At 40.6% G+C, this 27939-nt stretch overlaps 1 protein-coding gene across 1 annotated transcript; it reads right to left on the bottom strand.

Annotated features, from left to right (window-relative positions):
- Positions 1-24: 24 nt before the first annotated feature.
- Positions 25-15076, bottom strand: LOC141510458 (uncharacterized). Its single transcript, XM_074220260.1, has 4 exons — positions 14848-15076; positions 14387-14611; positions 13569-13718; positions 25-3790 (listed from the first exon to the last, which is right to left on the bottom strand). Exons 1-4 carry the CDS (start codon positions 15074-15076, stop codon positions 2850-2852), a joined length of 1545 nt encoding a protein of 514 aa, XP_074076361.1. The 3' UTR covers positions 25-2849.
- Between the last annotated feature and the right edge of the window lie 12863 nt (positions 15077-27939).

Genomic DNA, 27939 nt, shown 5'->3' with positions numbered 1-27939 from the left:
ACAAAAGCACTATTACAGCTTTATTGTTTTCACAAAATAGATCTGAAACAAAACCTTGCTGCCAATCAAATGACATCAGTTCAACTATTTGCCAAACAATTTTACATAAAAAATCATTTTATCCAGCTGGGATTTAAATCTTTAGACTAATTGCAGTCAGTTACAAATACTGATACCAGAACTTTTTGTGTCACCAAAGAAACAAAATTGAGTACTTTACCAATTAGTGAATAGCTGAAGAAATGATAATATGTGAATTCTTAGGATTATTATTGAAGAGTAATGGGAAACATCAGAATTTCCAGGGGGAAACCCCGACATTTTAGGGGTTTATTCACAGTGTGAAATTTGGCATGAATAGTGAGTTCTCTTAAAATGGAAAATTGAATGACATCTGTAATAGAGCAAGAGGGCTAACTTTGAGAATGTTATACATAAGTTTTATCTCCGGCAAGATTTCTCCAATGCACACTCAAGGTGTGCTCAATTACAACACAATAACAATATAACACAGTAACAAGTCTGTCTTCTACCCACTGATGCCAAGGGGACCACAGGTGTGCAGTACGATGAATAAAATATCACCAAGGAAATGAAGTCCAACGATAGAGAAGGTTTTATAGAATCAGTTAAAAATCTGGAATGGACTGAGGCTCTTATTTCAAGATTCAGATTTAAAGTGAAACAATAAGGAAAACCATCAAACTCTAAAACTATGATCTACATAACATTGCTTATGAATATGAAGTAAAAGTGATGAAAAGATTCAAGTGTTTAGATGTAGCAGATAGTACACCTGAAGGATTATCAATTATAGAGGAGTGTCGGACAGGAACCAGCAACAAAAAATATGTCAAAGAAAAAGCAGAGAAAGAAAGGTGGTCTGATGAGGGTCTACAACTAGCTGAGGAAAGAAGGAAAGGGAAAGGTAAAAAAGAGAGGGAGAAGATAAACCCAACTGAATTCCAGTGAATAGCAAGGACAGATTTCTTAAACGAGCAATTCAAAAAAAAAAAAAGAAAACAATAAAAAGGAAAAAATAAGTCAAGGAAATGAGATATCAAAGGAATAGTTCCTGTCAAAAAAATGGGCACAGGGACTTTCAGAGCCAAGATGGCAAGGTGAGGTAGTAACTACCCTGAGTTTTCCCAAGTTTACTTCCAACTAATCTAGAAATAAGACCCCATAACTAATTTTTAGCTTTGAAGCAGATTACCAAGCCAGGCCTGCTTGGATGGTGCACAGACTATATCTGTTTCACTATGGCGGGAGGAAGGGCCATTAAGTGAGCTAGTCAGTAGCAAGTCCCATCCTAGAGGGCCATCAAATATTTGAGGGAGTTCTGAGAAACTTTATGATTTCAGGAAAAATTTCAATCCATTTTCAGGGCTTGTTGCTTTGGATGAAATGTGGGATATCTTAAAAGGTCTGTGCTGCAGGAACAGGCCTTTCCTCATTAATTAGATCCATAAATTTTAACTCCTGGAAGACTTCTCCAATGGACAGACAGTTATAAGCTCTGGCTGAAGGCCTTCCCACAATGATGACTTTGAAAAGACTTCCTTTCAGTGTGAATATAATGGTGTCTGGTGACCTCCATCTTCCAGAGAAGGGTGGGACCTCATCACACACTTTTATATCTTCTCTCCATTATGAATCCTTGATGTGAAGAGATGATCTTAGACTGAAGGGCTTCCCAGCAGATTCCATGTGGAACTTGATCCTTAGATGAATTTTCTGTTGCCTAACCCACGTTGTTCTCCATTTGCATGCCTTTCCACATTCTTTACAGGAGCATTATTTCTATCTCATGTGAATTCTCTGATGGGAAATAAGGGAAGACTTTACTCTGATGATTTTCCATAGTGATGATATTAATGAGGTTTATCCTCTAGAATGAAATCCCTGATAGGAGAGAAATGATTATTTTCCCATTATTAATAACCAAATATTGAGTTAGGGCTCAACTTCTTCCTAATTGCATTCATAAGTTACACTTCAGGGCAGATTTACTAATAGCTGCAAAAATGGATGGGCATCTTGAAGCCTTTTCATACTGTTCACATTGCTATGGTTTCCCTCCAGTGTGGATTCTCTAATGTACAGAAAGATAGGAACTTTTCTGGAAGCCTTTCCACACTGATTACATTCAAAAGACTTCTGTCCTGTGTGGATTCTCTGATGATCAATAAGAGAGGAGGTTTCTCGGAGAGCCTTTCCACATTGATTACATTCATAGTGTTTGATGACACTGTGGATTCTCAGATGTGTACTAAGATTGGAGCTTCATCTGAAAGTCTTTCCACAGAGATCACATTCAAAATGTTTCTCTCCAGTGTGGATTCTCTTATGTATAGCAAGACTGGAGTTTGTTGTGTAAGTGTTTTACACACTGATTACATTCATTATTGTTTCTCTCCTGTGTGGATTTTTATGGTGTGCAGCAAGACCAGAGCTCTGAGTGAACATCTTTCCACACTAATTACATTGATAAGGTTTCTTTTCAGTGTGGGTTCTGAGATGTAAGGTGACTACACCGAGTGAAGCCCCTTCCACATTATTCACATTCATAAGATTTCTCACCTCTGTGGATTTTCTGGTGTTCAATGAGATGGCTGCAGCATGTGAAACCCTTTCCACACTGAATACATTTATAAGGTTTCTCCCCAGTGTGGACTCTCTGATGTGCAGCAAGACTGGAGCTGTGCGTGAAAACCTTTCCACACTGATTGCATTGATGAGGTTTCTCTCCCATGTGGATCCTCTGATGTACAGCAAGACCGGAACTCTGAGTGAAAGCCTTTCCACACTGATTACATTTATATAGTTTCTCTCCAGTGTGAATTCTCTTATGAGCTGCAAGATAAGAGCTTTGTGTGAGTCTTTCCACACTGATTACATTGATAAGACTTCCCTTCACTGTGGGTTTTCTGATGTGCAGCAAGATTGGGGCTCTGTGAGAAAGTCTTTCCACATACATTACATAGATAAGGTTTCTCTCCAGTGTGGATTCTTAGATGTAAGGTAAGATGGCTGCACCGTGTGAAACTCTTTCCACAATGTTCACATTCATAAGGTTTCTCGCCTCTGTGGATTCTCTGATGTTCTACAAGATGGCTGCGCCATGTGAAACCCTTTCCGCATTGACTGCATTGATAGGGTTTCTCTCCAGTGTGAATTCTCTGATGTTCAGCAAGATAGGATCTGATTCTGAAAGCCTTTCCACATTGATGACATTGATAAGGTTTCTCTCCAGTGTGAATTGTCTGATGCATGTCAAGACTGGAGCTACGAATAAAATTCTTTCCACAATGAATACATTCATAAAGTTTCTCTCCAGTGTGTATTCTCTGGTGTGTACGAAGATTATCACTGCGCCTGAAAGTCTTTTCACACAGATTACATTGATAAGGTTTCTCTCCAGTGTGGATTCTCTGATGCATAGAAAGATGTGTGCTCTGTGAGAAAGCCTTTCCACACTGATTACATTGATAAGGTTTCTCTCCAGTGTGAATTCTCTGATGTACAGTAAGGTTGGAGTTACGAATGAAAGTCTTTCCACATTGATTACACTCATAAGTTTTCATTCCAGTGTGGATTTTCTGATGTTCAGTGAAACTGTGGCTTCTTTGACAAGTCTTTCCATATTGAGTATGTTCATCCTGCTTCTTTGTAGTGCAGATAAGCTCTCGGTTACTAAGATGAGTCCTCTCTTCACCACAAGCAGTAAAGTCATTCCACGAGCTCATTTTCAGATTCACTCTCATCTCATCACACTTGGTCTCTGCATCTGGGGGAAACAAACACATACACACATATATGTAATGAGGATATCCTCTACCTCCTGGCAGCAAGTGAATCAACTAACCTTTAGATTCCCCAGTCAAAATAAAAAGACTTCAAACTTAAATCATTTGAAAATAATATAAGCTTACACTTATAAGTCAATTTAATGATCAAAAAGTTCCACATACGATTGCACTGGATCCTCACAACAAACCTGACATAGGTGCAGAGCCATGTTGTCATTATATGCTACTCTTCGGGTCAAGAGTTCAGAATGGCTGAGTGACCCAACCCAAATCCCAGCACCAGAGAGTAGTACTCCAACCTGGTGACAGAGTATGCTCTGGCCACTGTGCTGGACAGATGTTCTCCATTTTATTTTTCTTTGCATCAAAAGCATTTTGTTGACAACAATGCCATTTCCTTATGTTCAGGTAATTGCCCAACTGTTCTGAATAGACCAGTTCTGATGCTTTATCCCATGGTCATTCTTTGTAAATTTTATTAAAACCTGAGAAATAAATTTCCCTTTTTTACTTGTCCTGTAATAATTTTTTATTTAAGCTACTTTTCTCATCATTTATTTGGATTCAAAAACATTATGCCATTGACCTTTTTGCAGCCTTGGATACTATCAAGCATACACTTTTCCATACCTTTTGCTTTTTTCTAAGGTTCTTGGACATTACCTTCTCCTGGGACTCCTTCTTTATTCTTTCCCACCCATCCTACCCAAACCAACGCTCCCATAATGCTCCTGTAATGTTGCTTTGCTACTACTATGCAGAACAAAAACCTCACAATCTCTCATGGGCCAAACTAGGTGCCATCCACTACTTATTCCTCCCACAGCCCTGCCACAACATGCAATCAGGTGATTCCACTTTTGTAACCTTTCTCAAATACTTTACATGTTCCACCAACATTGCCCATTTTTTGGTTGGGTGTTCAAATGAACTCATGTTTGAAGTATTACAAAAACTGACTGGATGGTTTCAAACCCTCAAGTCTCTTCCCAGGCCAATCAATCCTCCACCCACAGTTAAGTTCATCTTCCTAAAGTTCTTTGCCTGACTATGTCACTCCCTACTTAAACAATTCTAGGGGCTCCAAGAAGACAGAAAAAATACTGAGGTGGGCTCTTCAACTTCTGACCCCTTGTCCCTTTCTAGTCTTCTTTTACCTGGTTCCCCTTACACATAGGCTAGGATGCAGTGGGGCAGAGGCCTCTTTTCTGCTCCATGAATGGAACACTCCACATTGCTATAGTGTAGGTTTTCCCTGGAAGATACTACTGCATAGAATGCTCACCTGGGCATTTCTGAAGTACCACAGATCTGTTCCCTTTAGACTGTTCCAATCTTCTTTAACCTTAGTGTTTGTTCACCTTGTATTGATGGAGTTCAACTTAGTCTATAAATAGCCATTGTGTTCATGATCCTTTTCTCACTAAACTGTGGTATCTCTGACAGCCTTAAGCTTTCAAGGGATCAGCTTCATACTTCCTTATATCCAGTTTTCACTTAGTAGATTCATATTGTTTGGCTTTTTTTAGGTTTTTGCAAGGCAGATGGGTTTAAGTGGCTTGCCTAAGGCCACAAAGCTAGGTAATTATTAATTCTCTTAAGGCTAGATTTGAACTCAGGTACTCCTGACTCCAGGGGCATTGTTCTATCCACTGTGCCAAATAGTTGACCCTATAGATTCATATTGACTTAGAAAGAGGTGATATTAGACAGCCTCGAAGCTCACCAGAGAGTTGTCAGAGTTTCATGCCTCCCAATTCCCAACAAAGGCCTCTAATAGGATCAATGAAGCATCACTAGAAGAAAATTGAAGGGGAGCTGAGTGGCATAGTAGATAGAGCACCAGCCCTGGAGTCAGGAGGACCTGAGTTCAAATGCAGCCTCAGACATTTAATAATTGCCTAGCTGTGTGACCACGGGCAAGTCACAAACCCACTGACTTGCAAAAAAAAGATAACTAAAAGAACCAGGAGAACTTTGTATGTTTTAACAGAAACATCATAGGAAGACCAACTGTGATGAAGTCAGCTCTTCTCAGAAGTTCAGAGATCAAAGTCAATCTTCAAAGGCTTGTGATGGAAAATGACATCCAGAATCAGAGGAAAGAAGAAATGAAGATCAAATGTAGAGAAAAGCATACTCTCATCACTTTTTGCAACTTCTTTTATGTTTTTTCTATCTTTATCACGGTTTTTCCCCCCTAGTTCTGAAGTAAATACTATGGAAACCTGTTAACATGATTGTACTTGCACAATCATTATCTGATTGTTCACTGCTATAGGAAGCAGGGTGGAAAGGGAGGAAGAAAAATGGGCAACTCAGGACCTAAGAAAAGATGAAATTTGAAAACTATCTTTGTGTGAAATTAGAAAGAAAAATTTAAAAAAGAAGGGAACTGAAAGTCTAGAGAGAAAGTCTAGTCTCATTTTATAGATGAGGATAATGAATCTCAGAATTCCTTACCCAAGATCCCACTGCTGAAAAATGTCTGAAAAGAAGTAACAAGTCAGGTTTTCCTTTCCCCAAGTCTCACACTTCTTTACTGACACATTCAGGAGCCCCTTGGCATGCACCCCACAGACCTCATTCTTCACTCACCTGGACAGGAGGTCCTTAGACCTTCTTTCTCCAGGTGGGGGATCAAATCTTCTCTGGAAAATGGAAATCCTAGGCAGGGGGATAAATTAGGCATGAGGATGGAGAGAGGTTTGTAGTTAATCCTCATTAGGGAAGGGGGGGGTGATGCAAAGCAGGGCCACATTTCCTGCAAGTAATTTGGAATCAGAAAATTCTGACTCTGCTTTCCTCCTTCATAGAAGGATGTCCACATTCTATAGATTCCATAGCCTAGAAATTAGAGGTATTTTTATGGGACAGGAAAGTATTGGGCTTCAATCAGGAACACCTGACCTCAGACTCCTACTCACCCATAAATTAGTCACTTAATCTATTTGCTTCAGTTTCCTCATATGTAAAATGAGGAAATAATAGAAACCCAAGTTAAAAGGAACTGATAAAGATCGAGTGGGATAGTATGCAAGAAGACAGTTCTCAGTACAGGGTATGGACCCGGAAAGATGTCTACAAATAATCCCTTCCCTTTCTTTCCATGCATCTCTACTAGACATATGTGTGGAGGGGTATATGAAGGAAGAACAAGGGCAACTATGGGATGCTAGAACTCCAAGATTAACACCAAGAGCAGTGAGTGACACACTTGTCTCTAGTAACAAAAAGAACATTCTAATGACCCAACACTTCCCACAGAGGAAGGGCAGCCTTGGGAGCAAAGGGGTCTCCCTTCACTGCTTATCTTCAAGGAGAAGCTGAAGGATCAAAGTTTGGAGACTTTGCAGACTTGTGTCTAGCTCCCTCTTACACAGCACAAAGGTCTCGTCTAGGAAAACTAGGCAGCAGGAGAACCTGGTCTCTTGGATGCAGGAGGCCATCACTTTGGCCTTTCTAAGAGGTGATCAATGCCCAAACCTTGCCCTGTGAAGAGATTTGAGGACACTCCTTTTAATGACAGATTCCCAGTTACCTGGAGAATGGTCCTTACCCAGGAAGAGCAAGTTCTGAGCATTCTCCAATGTGACATCCTTGTGCAGTTGCTTCTGAGCATCATTCAACAGGTCCCACTCCTCCGGGGTGAAGTCCACAGCCACATCCTTGAATGTCACCACCTCCTCAAACATGAACATGCAGAGGACTCAGAGCTGAGACAGGCTTCAGAATTGCCCAAAGGTAGCAACCTTTATAAGGGTCAGCCCAATGTTACCAGAATGGACAATGATCAACATTGGAAGGGATGTAGGAAATCTGGGAAGCTAATACATTGTTGATGGAGCTATGAACTAATCCAACCTTTCTGGAGAGCAATTTGGAATGATGCCCAAAGGACAACAAAAATGTACATACCCTTAGATCCAGAAATACCACCACTGGGCCTATATCCTTAAGAGATGATGAAAAAGGGTAAAAACATTATTTGTACAAAAATCTTCATAGCAGCCCTGTTAGGGGTGGCAAAGAATTGGAAATTATGTGCATATCCTTCAATTGGGGAATGGCTGAACAAACTGGTATATGTGTTTGATGGGACACCATAATTCTATTAGAAACCAGGAGGGCTGGAAATTCAGGGAAGCCTGGAAGGGTTTGCATGAACTGATGCTGCATGAGATGAGCAGAACCAGAAGAACTTTGTACACCCTAAAGCAATATGGGGGTGATGATCAATCTTGATGGACTTGCTCATTCCATCAGTGCAACAATCAGGCACAACTTGGGGGTATCTGGGATGGAGAATACCATCTGTATCCAGAGAGAGAATTGTGGAGTTTAAACAAAGACCAAAGACAATTCCATTAAAGTTTTAAAAAAACTCTTAGCTTATTATGTAATTTTGCTATCTCTTATACTTCATTTTTCTTCCTTAAGGCTATGATTTCTCTGTCTCTTCACATTCACCTTAGATTAATGTATACCATGGAAACAATGTAAAGACTGCCTTCTGTCGGGGGTGGGGGGAGGGAAGCATGATTGGGGGAAATTATAAAATTTAAAATAAATAAAATCTTTCTTTTATGAAATTAAAAAAAATCAGAGCCCTCAAGGGAATTATAATCTTGAAAAGTCCAAGGGAATGTTGGAAAAAGCAACTGATATTTTTGGATGAAATAAAACTCAGAAATATTCTTCCACGGAATGCTAATTTCTTTAGAAGAAGGAAAGTGATGTGTTCTCTCAGAAAGATGTGAGGAGTTCAGGAGGAAAAATACGAACTCTCAAAAATGATAGACTAAGAAACCTAAGAAACTTCCATGAAGTGTTTGTGAGGGGTAGCTAGGTGGTGCATGGAATAGAGCTCTAGCCCTGGAGTCAGGAGGACCTGAGTTCAACTATGACCTGAGATACTTAATAATTGCCTAGCTGTGTGACCCTGGACAAATTCCTTAAACCCAATGCCTTAAATAAAATAAAATTTTCAAAAAAAAGCATTTGTGAGAAGCTATAGCAAGCTCTGTGTTTTGTGGGGCTAAAATATTTCTTATGGTTATTGGAGAGAATGAAAAATCAAGTTATTTTCCTCCAAGTGAGAAAATTTGAACAAGATCTTTTTTGTTTTTGGCTTTTTGTAATGCAGTGGGGTTAAGAGAATTGCCCAAGATCACACAGGTAGGTAATTATTAAGTGTCTGAGGCTGGACATGAACTGAGATCATCTTGACTCCAGGGCTAGTACTCTATCCACTGTGCAACCTAGCTGCTTCAAGAGGATTGTTTTTATAAATTTTTTATTTATTTATTTTTAAAACTACAAGGAAAGATAACTTTCAACAATGATTTTTTGTAAGATTTTGAATTATACATTTTTCTCCTTGCCTCCCTTCCCTATCCCAATGAGCTGCAATCTTATTAATTTGGTTCAATTCTCTATTTATTTTAGAAATGAGATCATTACTAAAACTTCTCATTATGAAAATTGTTTCCCACCTTTGTTTTCCTTCCAATCTTGGAAGCATTGGGTATATTAGTGCCAAAACTTCTTAATTTAATAGAGTCAAAATCAACCATTTGGGAATTTTGAGTGTACTCTTTCCTTATTTGGTCATAAATTTCTCCCCTTTCCATTGAACTGACAGAGTACTTTTTGGTCTATTAATTAATCTATGATGTCTCCCTTTATGTCTAAATCCTGTATCCATTTTCACTTTATTTTGGGATAGGGTCTGAGATGTGGGGCTATGCCTAGTTTTTGCCATAGTATTTTCCAGTATCTCCAGGAGGTTTTGTGAATTCCCAGGCTAGAAGCTAATGTCTTTGAATTTGTCAAACAGTAGATTAGTCAATTATTACTGTTTCTTTTGAACCTATCCTAATCCACAGATCCATCATTCTAATATTTTTTCTTTTAGATTTTTTCAAGGCAATGGGATTAAGTGGCCATACAGCTAGGTAATTATTAATTGTCTGAAGTTGGATTTGAATCCAGGTACTCCTGACTCCAAGGCCAGTGCTCTACCAACTAGCCACCCCATCACTCTAATTTTTAACCAGTACTAGGAAGTTTTGAAGTTTGCCACTTTAAACTATAGTTTTTGATCTGGTAGAACTAGGCTACCTTCCTATACCTTTTTTTTCATCAGTTCCCTTGCTATTTTTGACCTTTTGTTACCATTTAATGAATTAGTAAAATAGCTATTTGGTAGTTTGATGCGTTTGGCATTGAGTAAGTAATTTAATTTGCATAGACATGTCATTTTTATTACATTGGCTTGGCCTATCCATGAGCAATTAATATTTTTTCCAATTTTTTAGGTCTAACTTTATTTCTGTTAAAAGTTTCTTATAATAGTTTTCATATAGTTTCTGGGTATGTCTTTGGAGGTAGATTCCCAAGTATTTTATGTTGCCTGCGGTTACATTAAATGGAATTTCTATTTCTATCTCATGCCCTTGGGTGTTGTTCATATATAGAAATATTGATTATTGTCTTTATTTCATATGCTGATATTTTGCTGAAATCATTAATTATTTAAAGTAGTTTTTCAGATGATTTTCTAGAGTTCTCTAGGTATACCATCATATCATCTGCAAATTTTAAACCTTTGGTTCCTCTATGCTAATTTTAATTCCTTCTTTTTCTTCCCATTGCTAAAGCTAACATTTCTAATGCGCTCTCTCTCTCTCTCTCTCTCTCTCTCTCTCTCTCTCTATATATATATATATATATATATATATATATACACATACATATATATATTTATATTTATGTAAGGCAAATGGGGTTAAGTGACTTGCCAAAGGTCACACGGCTAGGTAATTATTAAGTTTCTGAGGCCGAATTTGAAATCAGGTCCTCCTGAATCCAGGAATGGTGCTCTACCCACTGTGCCACGTGGCCACCCCTCTACTGCTATACTGAATAATAATGGTGGCAATGTGCATCCTTATATCACCCCTAACCTTATTGGACTTGCCACTTAGCTAATCCCTAATACATATAATGTTTGTTGTTGATTTTAGATACTCCTTAGTATTTTAAGGAAAGAGCCATTCACTCCCATACTCTCTAGTTTTTAATATGAATGAATGTATTTTGTCAAAGACATAATCATAAGATTTCTGTTGGTTTTGTTATTAATATATTCAATTATTAAGTGTTTTCCTAATATTGAACCACTCCTACATACCTGGTATAAATCATACCCAATTGTGATGTATTGTCCTGGTATGAACTTGCTGTAATCCCTGCCAAAATTTTATGATTTTTGCTTTAATGTACATTAAAGAATTTACTCTATATTTTTCTTTGTTTTGACTCTTCCTGGTTTAATCAGCGCCATATTCCTATCACAGAAGAAATTTGACAAAATTCCTACTATTTTTTCAAATAGTTTATATACGGGTGGCTAGGTGGCTCAGTGGATAAAGCACCAGCCCTGGAGTCAGGAGTACCTGGGTTCAAATCTGGTCTCAGACACTTAATTACCTAGCCGTGTGGCCTTGGGCAAGCTACTTAATCCCATCTGCCTTGCAAAAACAAAACAAAAACAAAAACAAAAACAAATAGTTTATATAGAATTGGAATTAATTGTCTCTTAAATGTTTGGTGTAATTCACTTATCAATTGTTCCTAAACACTATTACATTGTTGGTGGAGCTGTGAACTCATCCAACCTTTCCAGAGAGAAATTTGGACCTACGCCCAAAGGGCAACAAAAATGAGCTTATCCTTTGATCCAGCAATATCACTATTTGTTCTATACCCTGAGGAGATGATGAAAAAGGGTAAAAACATCACTTGTACAAATATATTCATAGCAGCCCTGTTTGGTGGCAAAGAATTAGAAATTGAATGTCCTTCAACTGGGGAATGGCTTAACAAACTGTGGTATATGTATGTGATGGAACATTATTGTTCTATTAGAAACCAGGAGGGATGGGAATTCAGGGAAGCCTGGAGGGATTTGCATGAACCAATGCTGAGTGAGATGAGCAGAACCAGAAAAACCACTGTACACTGTAACAGAAATACAGGGGCAACGATCCAACCTTGATGGACTTGATTGTTCCATCAGTGCAGCAATCAGGAACAATTTTGGGCTGTCTGCAATGGAGAATACCATCTGTATACAGAGAAAGAACTGTGGAGCTTGAATAAAGTTAAAGGACTATTCCCTTTAATTTAGGGAAAAAAATGGTATCTTATTGTGTGATCTTGCTACCTCTTATACTTTTTGTTTCTTCCTCAAGGATATGATTTCTCTCTCATCACACTCAATTCGGATCAATGTACAACATGGAAGCAAAGTAAAGACTGATAGATTCCTTTCCGTAGGGATGTAAGATTGGGGGAAAAATTGTAAAACTCAAATAAAATCTTTAAGAAAGGAAAAAAATGTTCATTAAATAAATGAATGAATGAATGAATATATAAACAAACAAACTAATAAATAAATAATCAATCAATCAATCAATCAATCCTTCCTAACCTGGAGACTTTTCTTAGGAAGTTTTATTCATGGTTTCCTCAATTTCTTTACCGGAAATGGGGTTAAGTATTTTATTTCCTCCTTTGTTAATCTGGGTAGTTTGTATTTTTGTAAATATTCATCCAGTTTACACAGGTTGTCAAACTGATTGTCATAAAGATGAGCAATATAACTCTAAATTATCTCTTTAATTTCCTCCCCACTGGTGGTGAGTTCCCCTTTTCATTTTTGAAATAAGTAATTACAAATTGTTATTGATTAGAGAAATGCAAATTAAAACTACTCTGAGGTATCACCTCACTTTTATCAGATTGACCAAGATGACAAAAAAAGGAAAATGATCAATGTTGGAGAGACTGAGGGAAAATTTGGACATCAGTGCATTGTTCCTGGTGTTGTGAACTGATTCAGCCATTCATGAGAACAATCTGGAACTATGTCCAAAGAGCAATAAAACTGTTCATTAACCTTTGAGCCATCAATATCAATACTGGGCCTATATCCAGAAGAAATCACTAAAAATGGAAAAGTCTCAGATGTTCAAAAACATTCATAGCAGCTGTTTTTATAGTGGCAAAGAACTGGAAATTGTGAGGATGCCCATCCCCTGGGGAATGGCTGGACAAGGTATGGTGCACGAATGTTGTGGAGCATTACAGTTCTGTAAGAAATCATGAGTGACCAGACTTTGGAGAAGCTGCAAAGATTTGCACAGGTGGATACCAAGTGAAGGGAGCAGAACCAAATGTACACTGTGCCCATGAATAACCACATCCTGAAATGGTCCAGGAGGATGGAGGCAGCTCCTCTCAGCTGTCCAGTGACCAAGGATGGTCCTGAGAGACCTGCTGTGGACAAGGCCATCCACATTAAGAGGAAACCACTGTGGACCCTGGTGGCAGAGCAAAGCAGCCCATGTTTATGCTCCATAAGCTTCCTTTTTGGGTTTCCTTTCTGCCTCATTGTTTTTCCCCTTAGTCCTAATTCCTCTTCCACAACAGGACTAATATGGAAATATGTGGAACAGAAATGACCATGTCCAACTTTTACCAGACTCTGACCCTTCCTGGGGAGGGGGATGGGGGGTGATACAAAACTGTCTAAGTCCTTGCAACCAAAGCAAACAGAAGGGGAGACCAGGGCAAGGTTGCTCCTGGACCTCCTCTCCTCTCTTGTAAGGAAAGGGCCCTTCACCAAGGTTCTGCCAGTCTCCTAGACAAGGTGCTCTGTGGCTGGTCTTGGGATGGGAGGGCACTCACCTGGGGTGGGGGGCTGCGCCCTCCAGGGGCCATTCTCTCGGACTTCTGGAACCTTCCTTGGCCGGGCCTGGGTCCTCTGCAGCCTGTGCTGGGGAGGGAGGATCCAGAGGGACCGAGGTCTGTCCTTGTCTTCCTGGGCAGGGGGTAGAGCTAGAGGGAGTGCCAGAGGGTGAGACTCCACAAGGGGCAGAGAGCGACGCTGACCTTGCCCTTGGGGAGGGGCTCCAAGGTCAGGAAGGGGCAGCAGGTGGGGCCAAGTCTCCCCTTTATCTCCCCTCCCCGCGGGGAGGCAGAGGGGGAGGTGGACTCCAGAGGGGATGAGGCTGCTCAGAGGCTCCAGGGCTCCCCCATTGTCCCCGGGGGCTTTCCATCCCCCCAAGAGAGTCAGACACAGACACAGACAGTCACAGACACATGCACAGACACACACACATGGACACACACACAGACACGCACACAAGAACACACAAGCACACGCACAGTCAAACTGACATGCAGACACAAACACACCCACACAGACACACACATGCACTCCCATGCAGACAGACACACAGACAAACACATACAAGCACAGACACACACAGACACACAGAGTCATACAGACACAGACAGATACACAGACACACACCCAGATAGACACACAGTAAACACACTAACACACACAGACGCACCCCACAGCGCCCGCGGCCCCCCAGGCCCATCGGGGAACCAGCCCCTGGGGGGGCCCAGGCCCGGGCTGGGGGGCGGCTCAGCACGTGGTCACCCCGGGCACCAGGACGTGGTCACCCCGGGCACCAGGAAGTGGGGCCCCGACTCACCTGAGCCCACACCCCGAGACCCCGGGCCTGAGGGCAGAGGGCGGAGGCTCCCCAGCGCCCGGCTTCCGGCTCCGCTCCCCACTGGCGGGGGCCTCTGAGCACCCCCGGAGCCGCCACCTCTGCGCCCCCAGCCCTGCAGCAGGCTCCGCCCCCTAGAGCCCACCTGACCCTCCCCCACCAATCCCCCGCAGCGCCCCTCCCCCTGCCCCGCCACAGGCTCCGCCCCTCAGATAACACGTGCCCCTCCCCCACCAATCCCCCGCAGAGCTCCTCCCCCTGCCCCGCCACAGGCTCCGCCCCTCAGATAACACGTGCCCCCCCACTCCTCCACAGCGCCCCTCCCCCTGCCCACGTGCTCCCACCTCAGGGGGGCGTCGGGCCCCTCGGGGCCTCACGCGGAGGGGGGGCTTCTAGTCGGGGCTCAGCCCGGGGCCCCGGGGGGGGGGCCCTCTAGAAGTCACGGTCATTGTCCGGGACTCGGGGGAAGGGGAGCTGCGGCTGCAGGGGGGGCGCCGACCTTTGACCTCTCAGAGGGAGGCAGAACGGGGCCAAATGGGGGAAAACGTGCCCAGAAGCGGCGTCTGTGGAAACCCGAGAACCCCGAGAGTGGAGCAGCCCACGCGGGTCTCGGGGTGCGGCCGCTGCGCCCCGTCCGGGCGGGGGGGAACTGAAGGCGATCGGGGCGATCATTTCCGGTCACATTTGAAAGCCACAATATTCATTTTACTCTAATATTTCCTCTGGTTGAACTTTTTGTGTCTAAAATATTGCGAATTACAAATGGTTTCTAGGGGCGCTAGGTGGCACAGTGGATGGCGCAGGGACCCTGGAGTCAGGAGGGCCTGAGTTCAAATCCGGCCCGAGACGCTGAATAATGACCTGGCTGTGTGGCCTTGGGAAAGTCACTTGACTCCATTGCCTTGCAAAAAACCTAACAAAAAAGACTGAATTCCAGAGGGTGATACAAGGACTTTCTTACCAAATTAACCTCTTTGGATTTTGATCCTGTGTAAACATGAATTAAGGTAATAGAGAGTGTGGTACAATGTCTAAAAACTATTCAATTAAGTATATTTTGCTTTAAAACAAATAACGATAATGATGCATCCTTTGGGAAAGTGCCAAAGATCTTTTCAATTCTCAATATCTAGGAAGTTTTTGTGGTATTTAACAGGTTTCTGGGCACTCTCTCTTTGAGAAAGATCCTAAAATCAGCTGCTGCTGAAAGCTGCTCATCCAATCCATACTAAGTAACTCAGCATTCTCCCAGTTCTGAGGGGTGAGGTTGGTTTTGAGAAGACTGTTTTTCATGAAGAAATGATTTTGATCTGATAGATCCCTTGGACACTGATAATTAAATTTATAAAACTCAATAATGATGAGCCAAAGAGGAAGCTGATTCATCAGAACCCTGAATACTCTAGGGTCACTGCTGGTAGGCAGGCGACCCCTACTGTGAGCCTAGTAGAGACAGTATGATAATTTTGTTGAGTCACAGAATTGGAAGTGGCTGGTGATGGACCTCACGCTAAATTATGGGGGAAAAGAACAATCTGAAGTAAAAGTTGCAACAAAAGATCAGGAAATATCCAAATGCAGCCAGTTGCAAGATTGGGATCAAATACCAAAATATTGAGGCAAGGATAAGAAAATGATGATTAAGTATTGTTGTTTTATATGGGGGATAAAAATTTGGGTGGTGGAGTAATTTAGCCCAAACATGGCTCCACCGAGGATTGGGTGTGTCAGAGGTTGAATACCTGGGGAGAGCTCATGCATATTATGAATATGCTATTCTAGAATGGGACCCTCACCACCCCCAAGCCCCCCCCCCCCCACAAGTTTCCTCTCTGGGATCCCCACTGGGACAACAACAACCCAGTGCATCAAGCCCATATGCAGGATTTAAGGGAATTAATCATAATTGGAATTAAGAATGTGGTCCCAAAGACCCAAAATTTAAAGAAAGCCTTTGAGATTAAGCAAACTAAAGATGAGTCCCCATTAGCATTTTTAGAGAGACTAAAGTCAGGGATCCAGAAATATTCAGGGATAGATCCTTATAGTCCAGAAGGGGAAAACACACTGAAAATTCATTTTGTAAACAGTGTCTGGCCAGACATAGCTAGGAAGTTATAGAAGATAGACTTATGGAATGAAGAGCCCCCTGGAACCCTCTTGAAGGAAGCTACTAAAGTTTTTATTAGAAGGGATGATGAACAACAGAAATGGACTCTCACATATTAGAATATGAAACAATTCTCTTAGAAGTGATGAGTTGATACTAACTCAGGATCATAACCAGAATCCAGTCAAGTTTCTGTCTGCTTGCCCCTGAGGATTCTCAGAAATTAGAACACAGTTGTTTGTAATTTGTGAATTTTCAGACTAAAAGAGAGGACATACAGGAATCACCCATTCCAGGTGGGGAAGATTGGTTTGTAGATGGATCCTCAAGAGTGGTGGAAGGAAAAAGGATGAATGGATATGCTATAATAGATGGGAATAAAAATACAGCTGTTCAAGGGGGAGACCTTCCAAAAGGATAGTCTGCTCAGATTTGTGAACTGTATGCACTAGGATTGGAAAACACAGGAGGGACTATCTATACTGATTCCAAATATGCTTGGGGAGTGGTACACATATTTGGGAAAATATGGGAGAAGAGAGGAATGATAAATAGTAAAGGGAAAAATTTGACCCATGATGTACTAATAAGAGTTTTAATTAATTTGCTTAAACCCCCTGTTATTGCAGTAGTACATGTCAAAGGACATCAGTCAGAGAACTCATTTGAAACTAGAGGTAATTGCCTTGCTGATGAGACAGCTCAGACAGCTGGGGAAGGAAAGCTTGTAGGACTGAAAGGTATGTTATTACTAATATCAAAGATCCCTTCATACATCTCTCCACCATCCTTTACCAATAAGGAAAAGCAGAAAATGTTGGACTTGGGGGCTAAGGAGTCTGATGAGGGGGTGTTGGCATTTTCCCGATGGATGGGAAATGCTGAACAAAGCAAGTATGAAGTAAGTATTGCAGACTTTACATCAAGGCAGTCATTGGGGAGTCCAGAATCTCTGTGTGATGCAGTCTTAGCCAAGTATGTATCTCCTGGCCTCCATACAATAGCCAGGCAATTGGTAGATGGGTGTCTCATTTGTCAAAGGACAGATAAGGTTGCCCAGCACTGAACACTGGCAGGGGGACGGCCTTTGGGAATTCGACCCTTTCAGAGCATACCGATGGATTTTACTGAGCTGCCTCCTATTGGCCACCTCAAATACTTCTTGGTCACAGTAGACCATTTTAACTCCTGGGTGGAGGCCTTCCCTCTTTCAAGGGCAACTGCCCCTATGATCAGCAAAATTCTGCTAGAACAAGTTATTCCCTAGTATGGTATGGTGGACAGGATTGATTCAGATCAAGGGGCATACTTTACCTCCAAGGTTCTCCAGTCCCTGGATCAAGCCTTGGAAATTTCCTGGGAACTACATACTCCCTGGCATCTGCCCTCCTCTGGCAAGGTGGAAAGAATGAATCAGGAAATTGAGAGAAAGTTAACAAAGTTGTCTCTTGAGACACAATTACCTTGGACCAAATGCCTGACCCTTGCATTGTCAAGGATCAGGACAAATCCTAGACGGGACATTGGGTTATCTCCTTATGAGATGTTGTATGGCCATCCATTTCTTGGCCCAATTCAACAATGGGATCCTAGTTTAGATAATAATGATAAGTTTGTCAGGGAATATATAAAGGTACTGGCCCAACATCTGAAAGACATTCAACTAAAAGGACTTATTGCACAGACTCCTCCTTTAGGATTTGCAGTCCACAAATCTGAACCAGGAGATTGGGTGTTGAACCAGATGTGGAAGGAGGAGAAGTTGACTCTGAATTGGGAAGTACCATTCCAGGTTCTCCTGACCTCAGACACTGATGTGCGGACCCAGGAACAAGGTTGGACCCACCATACCAGAGTAAAAAGATTCGTGAATCCACCAAAAGAATGGACTGTGGACTCTGAACCCACGAATGAATTGAAACTGCATTTTAAGTGAGTATAGGAATAATGGACTCTCCAACACCTCCCCCAGGAGTTGGAGGATTCTTGGTATTCTCACCTTTGTTATAATTTTGTTATCACTGCTTTGCTTCCTAGCTGGTATAATTGTATATAACACAAGGAATTTCCACGTGGGACCCATTCCTGGGTGCAATTACACTGCCACTCCCTGGGGTTAGACCCTTCACTTTCTAGGCTCGGGTCAAGACTACAATCCTGCAGAAATGTGCCTTAGATATCATGTTCTGAGAGTGTCCCTCTTAAATTTGAGCCTGTTGTTATATCAGGCCTCAGTTTTAGACCTTCCTTGAAGAGGAAAACACTTTTCAGAACTTAATTCAAACCATTGCTAAAACTTTCAATGTAACTAACTGTTGGATTTGTGGGGTGACTCAAAGATTGAGCATGTGGCCATGGGTGGCAGTTCCACTTGAACCTGTTTGGTTATTGAGTAAGAAGTCTTTAGTACATAGTGAAACTGGATTTTGGAATGAGAAGGAAGAACACCAATGGCCACTGGCAGAATCCATGACAGGGAGATATTGCCTTAACCAAACTGGGAAGGGACTTGACTTAGGACAAAGTAGTTGCAGGTGGACTTTCTCTGCTAAGGTTGACAATATACAATTAGTGCCAGATTGCATTAGGTACCAGGCCCTTGGGATAGGACCCATGTACAGTGTAATGATGGCACCTGGGTAAGATGTCATATTGGCAAAATGGATGAGAATCATTGCCAATATATACTCAGTGGAGTGGGGAGGTGTGAAGGTGACCTATCCATAGCAGAATGTAAAAAAGTATAATTGGACCAATGATCCCCTTCCCAGCAAGATCTCTCAAGGCAAGGTTCTCCACCTCTATTTCAGGCACTCCAAAAAAGTAATAAAGAACCCTTCCCATCCACTGTCGTTTACCCATCTCCAACTTTTTTTTAGGTTTGTTTTTTTTTTTTTTTGCAAGGCAAATGGGGTTAAGTGGCTTGCCCAAGGCCACACAGCTAGGTAATTATTAAGTGTCTGAGACCGGATTTGAACCCAGGTACTCCTGACTCCAAGGCCAGTGCTTTATCCACTACACCACCTAGCCGCCCCTCCCCCACAAAGGATAATTAAGGAGTGTGGCCCTGCTACGTGGGCACAAGATGGGAGTTGAGGATACAGGACACCAATCTACATGTTAAATAGAATCATCAAACCTCAGGCTGTAGTGGAGATTATAACTAATCATATGTCAAAGGTGCTGGACTTATTGGCAGATGAGAACACTCAAACGAGGGAAGCTGTACTACAACACAGATTAGTGTTAGACTATCTGTTGCCTGAGGAAGGGGTTGTCTGTGGAAAATTGAATTTGTTCACTTGTATGAAAATTGATGACAGTGGAAAATTGGTGTAGATCACCACAGAAATTAGAAAAATAGCCCATGTCCCTGTCCAGACCTGGACCTCTCCCTTTAATACTTCATGGTAGGCTTGGTTTGGAGGGAGCTGGTGGGCATCAATAAGTGTGGTACGGACTTCTAGTATTAAGAGTCTTGATAATCCTCGCTGCCTGTATACCATGCATGATACAGTTGGGTACTAGTACAGTTCATAAAATCCTCCTTCAAGTACTTTTGACTGAAGACCGAGCCCGAATGCTGATGTTAAGGAGAGAAGGTTGGACTCCTTTGAGCCGAGATAGTGGAGATGAAGAATTTAAACAGCATTGTGAGGAGTTATTACAAAAATTCAAGCAGAGCAGGGTGTAGAATGGGTGAAAAGTCAGCAGAGAATAGAATAAATAAGAGGAGGGATTGTGAGGGGCAAAAGTGCTAAGTTTTCAGAAACAGTACTAAATTAGTCTAAGCCATAGTCCTCAGTTTCTATTTCTCAAGAATCAGGTGAGCATGAGAACCCAGATCCACGGCTAGAAAATTTATGTCACCCTAACTATATAAAGATGTAAACAAAGACAGACCCTCCTGGGAAAGCTTAGGTACACTCCCCTTCTCTTTGGAACATCAAGTTTGACCAATTGTTGTAAAAGTCAGCAGAAAAGAGGAGGGGAAGAGGGTTGTGGTTTTTGTGGGTTTTTTTTAACCCTGCTTCAGGTTCTGTAATTCATCTTTTTCTGCTCTCTCTCTCATAGAGAGTTAAGAACTGCCCTGCTTCTTGCAAGAACGGAAATAAATTTTAACTCTTTGCTGCCACTTTGAGAGGACTCTGAGTAGTCATTTGGGGTTAGGGTCTCAATACCCCGTATAGCCTCAATCTCTGTAATTCACTGGGGCCCGTTCCTCAAAAAACGAATAAAGTTTTCTCTTCATACCTTAAGAGATCTACGAAATTTATTTAACTGGCAATTGTCCCACTCAGTTTGAGGGCTCCTCAAGGATTACATGCCCATTAGGGATCTCAGCCTCTCAGGCCTTGGCAAAAAGGCACCCCTGGTCAAATTCTGGTAGTTTGCTATTTTCTGGGAAGCCTTGGTTAATGGATATGGAACTGTACTTAACCCTCATTTCTTTTTTTTTTCTATTTTCTTAAAGATATTATGTGAGTTTTACAATTCCCCCTCCCATGTTACTCCCCCCCCACAGAAAGCAATCTGTCAGTCTTTACTTTGTTTCCATGTTGTACATTGATCCAAATTGAGTGTGACGAGAGAGAAATCATATCCTTAAGGAAGAGATCAAAAATCTAAGAGATAACCAGATCAGACAATAAGATATCTGGTTTTTTTCTAAATTAAAGGGAATAGTCTTTGAACTTTGTGCAAACTCCAGGCTCTTTATCTGGATACAGATGGCACTCTCCTTTGCAGACAGCCCAAAATTGTTCCCAATTGTTGCACTGATGGAATGAGCAAGTCCTTCAAGGCTGGACATCACCCACATGTTGCTGTTAGAATATACAGTGTTTTTCTGGTTCTGCTCATCTCACTCAACATCAGTTCATGCAAATCCCTCCAGGCTTCCCTGAAATCCCATCCCTCCTGGTTTCCAATAGAACAATAGTGTTCCATGACATACATATACCACAGTTCGCTAAGCCATTCCCCAGTTGAAGGACATTTACTTGATTTCCAATTCTTTGCTACCACAAACAGGGCTGCTATAAATATTTTTGTACAAGTGATGTTTTTATCCTTTTTCATCATCTCCTCAGGATATAGACCCAGTAGTGGTATTGCTGGGTCAAAGGGTATGCTCATTTTTGTTGCCCTTTGGGTGTAGTTCCAAATTTCTCTCCAGAAAGTTTGTATGAGTTCACAGCTCCACCAACAGTGTAATAGTGACCCAGATTTCCCACAACCCTTCCAACAATGATCATTATCCTTTCTGGTCATATTGGCCAGTCTGAGAGGTGTGAGGTGGTACCTCAGAGAAGCTTTAATTTGCATTTCTCTAATAAGTAATGATTTAGAGCAATTATGGCTCATATGGCTATGGATTGCTTTAATCTCCTCATCTGTAAATTGCCTTTGCATATCCTTTGACCATTTGTTAATTGGGGAATGGCTTTTTATTTTAAAAATGTGACTCAGTTCTCAGTATATTTTAGAAATGAGTCCTTTGTCAGAGTCATTAGTTGTAAAGATTGTTTCCCAATTTATACATTTCTTTTTATCTTGGTTACAGTGGTTTTGTCTGTGCAAAAGCTTTTTAATTTAATATAATTGAAACCATCTAGTTGGTTTTTGGTAATGTTCTCCAAATCTTCCTTAGCCATAAACTGCTGCCCTTTCCATAGATCTGACAGGTAAACTAGTCCTTGATCTTCTAATTTGCTTATAGTATTGTTTTTTATGTCTATGTCCTGTAACCATTTGGATCTTATCTTAGTAAAGGGTGTGAGGTGTTGGTCTAATCTAAGTTTCTTCCATAATAACTTCCAATTTTCTCAGCAGTTTTTATCAAAGAGAGAGTTTTTATCCAAACAGCTGGATTCTTTGGGTTTATCAAACAGCAGATTACTATAATCATTTCCTGCTTTTGCACCTAGTCTATTCCACTGGTCCACCACTCTATTTCTTAGCCAATACCAAACAGTTTTGATGACTGATGCTTTATAATATAATTTTAGATCAGGTAGGGCTAAGCCCCCTTCTTTTTGTACTTTTTTTCATTAAGTTCCTGGAAATTCTTGACTTTTTATTTCTTCAAATGAATTTACTTACAATTTTTTCTAACTCAAAGTAATTTTTGGAATTTTGATTGGTAGGGCACTAAACAGATAGTTTAGTTTTGGTAGAATTGTCATTTTTATTATATTAGCTCTACCTATCCATGAGCAGTTGATATTTGCCCAGTTATTTACATCTAATTTAATTTGTGTGAGAAGTGTTTTATAATTGTTTTCAAAAAGTTTCTGAGTCTGTCTTGGCAAATAGACTCCCAGGTAGTTTTTATTGTCTGAAGTTACTTTGAATGGGATTTCTTTTTCTAGCTTTTCCTGCTGTATCTTGCTATACATATATAGAAAAGTTGAGGATTTATGAGGGTTTATTTTATAACCTGCGACTTTGGTAAAATTGCTAATTGTTTCCAGTAGTTTTTTTGGATGATTTCTTGGGATTCTCTAGGTAGACCATTATGTCATCCGCAAAGAGTGAGAGTTTTGTCTCTTCCTTCCCAATTCTAATTCCTTCAATTTCTTTTTCCTCTCTAATTGCTGAAGCTAACATTTCTAATACAATATTGAATAGTAGTGGCGATAATGGGCACCTTTTTTCCACCCCTGAACTTATTGGGAATGCCTCTAGCCTCTCCCCATTGAATATAATGCTTGTTGATGGTTTCAAATAGATACTGCTAATTATTCTAAGGAACAGTTCATTTATTTCTACACTCTCTAGTGTTTTTAGTAGGAATGGATGCTTTATTGTGTCAAAAGCTTTTTCAGCATCTATTGATAAGATCATATATTTTCTGATAGGTTTATTGTTGATATAATTTAGTATATTAACAGTTTTCCTAATATTGAACCAACCCTGCATTCCTAGAATAAATCCTACTTGATCATAATGTATTATCCTAGTGATAACTTGTTGTAATCATTTTGCTCAGATTTTATTTAAGATTTAGCATCTATATTCATCAGGGAGATAGAACTATAATTTTCTTTCTGTTTTAACTCTTCTTGGTTTAGGTAACAGCACCATATTGGTTTCATAGAAAGAGTTAAGCAGAGTTACTCTTTCGCCTGTTTTCTCAAAGAGTTTATATAGAATTGGAACCAATTGTTCCTTAAATGTTTGATAGAATTCCCTTGTGAATCCATCCAACCCTGGAGATTTTTTCTTAAGGAGTTCAATGATGGCTTGTTGAATTTCTTTTTCTGAGATAGGGCTGTTTAGGTATTTAATCTCCTCTTCATTTAACCTGGGCAACTTATATTTTTGTAAATATTCATCCATTTCACTTAGATTATCAAATTGGCATAGAGTTGGGCAAAATAATTTCGAATTATTACTTTAATTTCCTCCTCATTGGTGGTGAGTTCACCTTTTTCCTTCATGATCCTAGCAATTTGGTTTTCTTCTTTCTTTTTTTAATCAAATTGACCAGAGGTTTATCAATTTTATAGGTTTTTTCATAATATCAACTTTTGGTTTTATTTATTAATTCAATAGATTTTTGCTTTTGATTTTATTAATTTCTCCTTTAAGTTTTAGAATTTCTAATTTGGTATTTAATCAAGGGTTTTTAATTTGTTCTTTCTCTATTTTTTAATTGCATGTTTAGTTCATTGATTTCCTCTTTCTCCAGTTTATTCATGTAAGCATTTAAAGCTATAATATATCCCCTGAGAGCCGCTTTGTGTGAATCCCATAGGTTTTGGTATGTTGTTTCATTGTTGTCATTATCTAGGATGAAATGGTTAATTCTTTCTATAATTTGTTTTTTGGTCCACTCATTCTCTAAAATGAGATTATTCAGTTTCCAATTGGTTCTGGGTCTGTATATCCTTGGCCCAGTATTGCATATGACTTTTATTGCATTGTGATCTGAGAAGTATGTATTCACTCTTTCTGCCTTTCTGCAGTTGATCATTAGGTTTTTATGTCCTAGTACATGGTCAATTTTTGTATAAGTGTCATGTACTGCAGAGAAAAAGGTATATTTTTCTATCCCCATTCAATTTCCTCCATAATTCTACAATATCCAGTTTTTCTAACAATCTATTTACCTCCTTAACTTCTTTCTTGTTTATGTTATGATTCAATTTATCTAGATTTGATAGCGGGTGGTTGAGGTCTCCCACTAGTAGAGTTTTGCTGTCTATGTCTTCCTGTAGTTCTTTCAGCTTCTCCTCTAAAAATTTGGATGCTATCCCATTGGGTGCATATATATTCAGTATTGAAATAAGTTTATTGCCTATGGTACCTTTTAGGAGGATAAAGTTTCCTTCCTTATTTCATCTAATGCTATCTATTTTTGCTGCTGCTTTGTCTGAGATAAGCATTGCTACCCCTGCTTTTTTTACTTTAGCTGAAGCAAAATATATTTTGCTCCAACCTTTTACCTTTACTCTATATGTATCTCTGTGCTTCAAATGAGTTTCTTGTAAGCAGCATATTGTAGGGTTCTGATTTTTAATCCACTCTGCTATTTGCTTACATTTTAAGGGAAATTTCATCCCATTCACATTCAAAGTTATGATTACTAATTCTTTATTACCCTCCATGCTATCTTCCCTCTGTTTGTATTTTCCCCCTTCCCCCCACTTTATCCATATTCCCCATTATTTTGTTTCTGAATACCACCCCCTTCAGTGTGTTTGCACTCCTATATCACTCCCTCCCCTTTCTTTCCCTTTTCCCTTCCCTTCCTTTTGTTAGTTCCCCTTTTTCCCCTCTCCCCCTCCCTTTCTCCATCCCCCCTCCCCTTTTCTCCTTTTCCCCTCTTAATACTTGAAAGGTTAGATCTTTTTTAAGTTAACTAAGTATGTGTAAATTGACTTTAAGCCAAGTCTGATGAGAAGATTCAGTTGTTTATCATCTCCTCCTTTCTTCCCCTCTATTACCATAGGTATTTTGTACCTCTTTTACCCTATTCAATCCCCTCCCTCCTCCCATCTCCTTCCTTTCCCCCCTTTTTAATGGGGTAGTGTTTTTTAGATCACTCTAACTGAGTCATAGAAAATTCTGAGTATCTGTCACTTCTAGCTAATTACATTCTATCTAATGGAGTTAAAATTCTTGAAATTTATTAGAGTCTTTCTCCCAAGTGAGGTTAAAGCCAGTTACATCCCATTGGATAGCAGTCTCATGGATATGTCATGAATGTCCATCACTTCTGGCTAGGTGTATTCTCTCTGTTAGAGTTACAATTCTCAAGAGTTATGAGAATCTTTTTCCACATGCTGGGATATAGCCAGTTTCAACTTACTGGATAGCAAGTTTTTTTTCTTTTACCCCCCCCCCTTTTTTTATCTTTTCATGTGTCTCTTGAACCTCCTGTTTGGCGTCCAAATTTTTTTTTTAAGGCAAATGGGGTTAAGTTGCTTGCCCAAGGCCACACAGCTAGGTAATTATTAAGTGTCTGAGGTCGGATTTGAACTCAGGTACTCCTGTTGATGTCCACATTTTCTATTTACCTCTGGTCTTTTCATCAGGAATTTTTCGAATTCTTCCATTTCGTTAAATGTCCATCTTTTTCCCTGGAAGAGAAGGCTCAGCTTTGCAGGATACTGGATTCTTTGCTGCATTCCAAGCTCCCTTGCTCTTCAAAATATCTCATTCCAGGCCCTTCGATCCCTTAATATTTTTTTTTGTTTTTTGCAAGGCAAATAGGGTTAAGAGGCTTGCCCAAGGCCACACAGCTAGTTAATTATTAAGTGTTTGAGACCGGATTTGAACCCAGGTACTCCTGACTCTAGGGCCGGTGCTTTATCCACTGCGCCACCTAGCTGCCCCTGGATCCCTTAATGTTGATGCAGCCAGTTCCTGTGTAATCCTTACTGTGCCTCCTTGATATTTAAATTGTTTCTTTCCGGCTGCTTGCAGAATTTTCTCTTTTATCTGATAGTTCTGGAATTTCGCCACAACATTCCTTGGTGTTTTCATTTTAGGATCTTTTTCCTGGTGGGGGATCAATGTATTCTTTCAGTAACTACTTTGCCCTCTGGTTCCATGATATCAGGGAAGTTTTCCATCACTAGATACTGTAATAATAAGTCCAGGCTTTTTTTCTCTTCATTGTTTTCAGGAAGCCCAATAATTCTCAGGTTGCCCCTCCTCGACCTATTCTCAATGTCAGTGGTTTTGCTGATAAGGTATTTTACATTTTCTTCTATTTTTTTCTATTTTTAAAATTTTCTTTAACTGGCTCTTGCTGTCTCATGGAGTCATTAGTTTCTGCAGACTCCAATGTTTTTTTTAGGGAGGAGTTTTCTTCATTAACCTTTTGCAACTCCTTTTCTAATTGGTCAATTCTACATTTGAAAGAGCTTTCCATTTGACCAATTGAGGTTTTGAGAGAATTATTTGCTTTTTGCATTTGCCCAGTTGAGGATCTGAGAGATTTATTCTCATTTTGTATTTGTCTAATTGTATTTTCTAAGGATTTCTTTTCTTGTTGCAAGGTATTAATTGCCTCTCCCAAATTTTCCAGTTGATTTTTAAACTCCTTCCTTATTTCTTCAAGGAAGTCTTTCTGTGCTGAAGACCAGATCATATTCTCCTCAGAGGTTCTAGGTCTCTCTGAGTTAGGATCTTTTACTTCCAAGAAATTTTCTATGGATCCACCTTTCTGCTGACCCTTATTCATTTTGCTAAGACCTTGAGTTGGGGAGGGGCTGGTTCACAGGGGCTTGGGATCACTAGAGGCTTTACTCACTGAGTGCAATTTCTCTGGCTGGCCAGTAGGAGGTGCTGGTTGCTTTCTCTGGAGTGTCTGTGACTTTGATTGAGGCCTTCTCCCTTAGCTTGAATGAAGGGGTTGAAGCTATTGAATCATTTTGCCTTCAATCAATGGTGGGCTTTACCCTGGGGTGAGGTCATTCCTCTCCCTATTGTCAGCTGGGCTGGTTCTTCTGCTCACATAACTGTGCCTGAGGCAGAAGTAGTTTGCAATTGTTTGTTCTGGGAAGAGGCCTCCTCAATGGAGAGTGGACTCAGTGTTCCTCAGACCAGAGGAGCCCAGGGATGGTGTCTACAGCTCTCCTGCACCAGAACTCTCCCCCCAGCCCTGTTGGCAAGCTCCAGAGGGTCAGCACCAACACCAGTGCCTCTGCTTCCTAGTTGACCCAAGCCCCTGTCGTCCAGCCCCACCTCTGATCCCTCAGGCCCGGCTCTGGGCCCTCAGACTTCCCAGCTCCAACTCAGCTGCTAATCTCCTGATTGGGGCTGATGGCCCTCTGCACCCAGACTCACCCCCCGAATTCGCCCAATGCTGCTGCAGGAGACAAATTCTGAGGTAGATGTTTTTTTTCCTGGCTTTTCTTTCTGGGTTTTGTCGGTCGGATTTCTGTTAAGAGGTTTGTTTCATAGGATA

The sequence above is a fragment of the Macrotis lagotis genome, chromosome 1, assembly GCF_037893015.1.
Source record: "Macrotis lagotis isolate mMagLag1 chromosome 1, bilby.v1.9.chrom.fasta, whole genome shotgun sequence".
NCBI classification, from domain to species: Eukaryota; Metazoa; Chordata; class Mammalia; order Peramelemorphia; family Peramelidae; genus Macrotis; species Macrotis lagotis.
The sequence above is the reverse complement of the archived record's forward strand: the minus strand, read 5'-3'. Positions and strand labels throughout refer to the sequence as shown.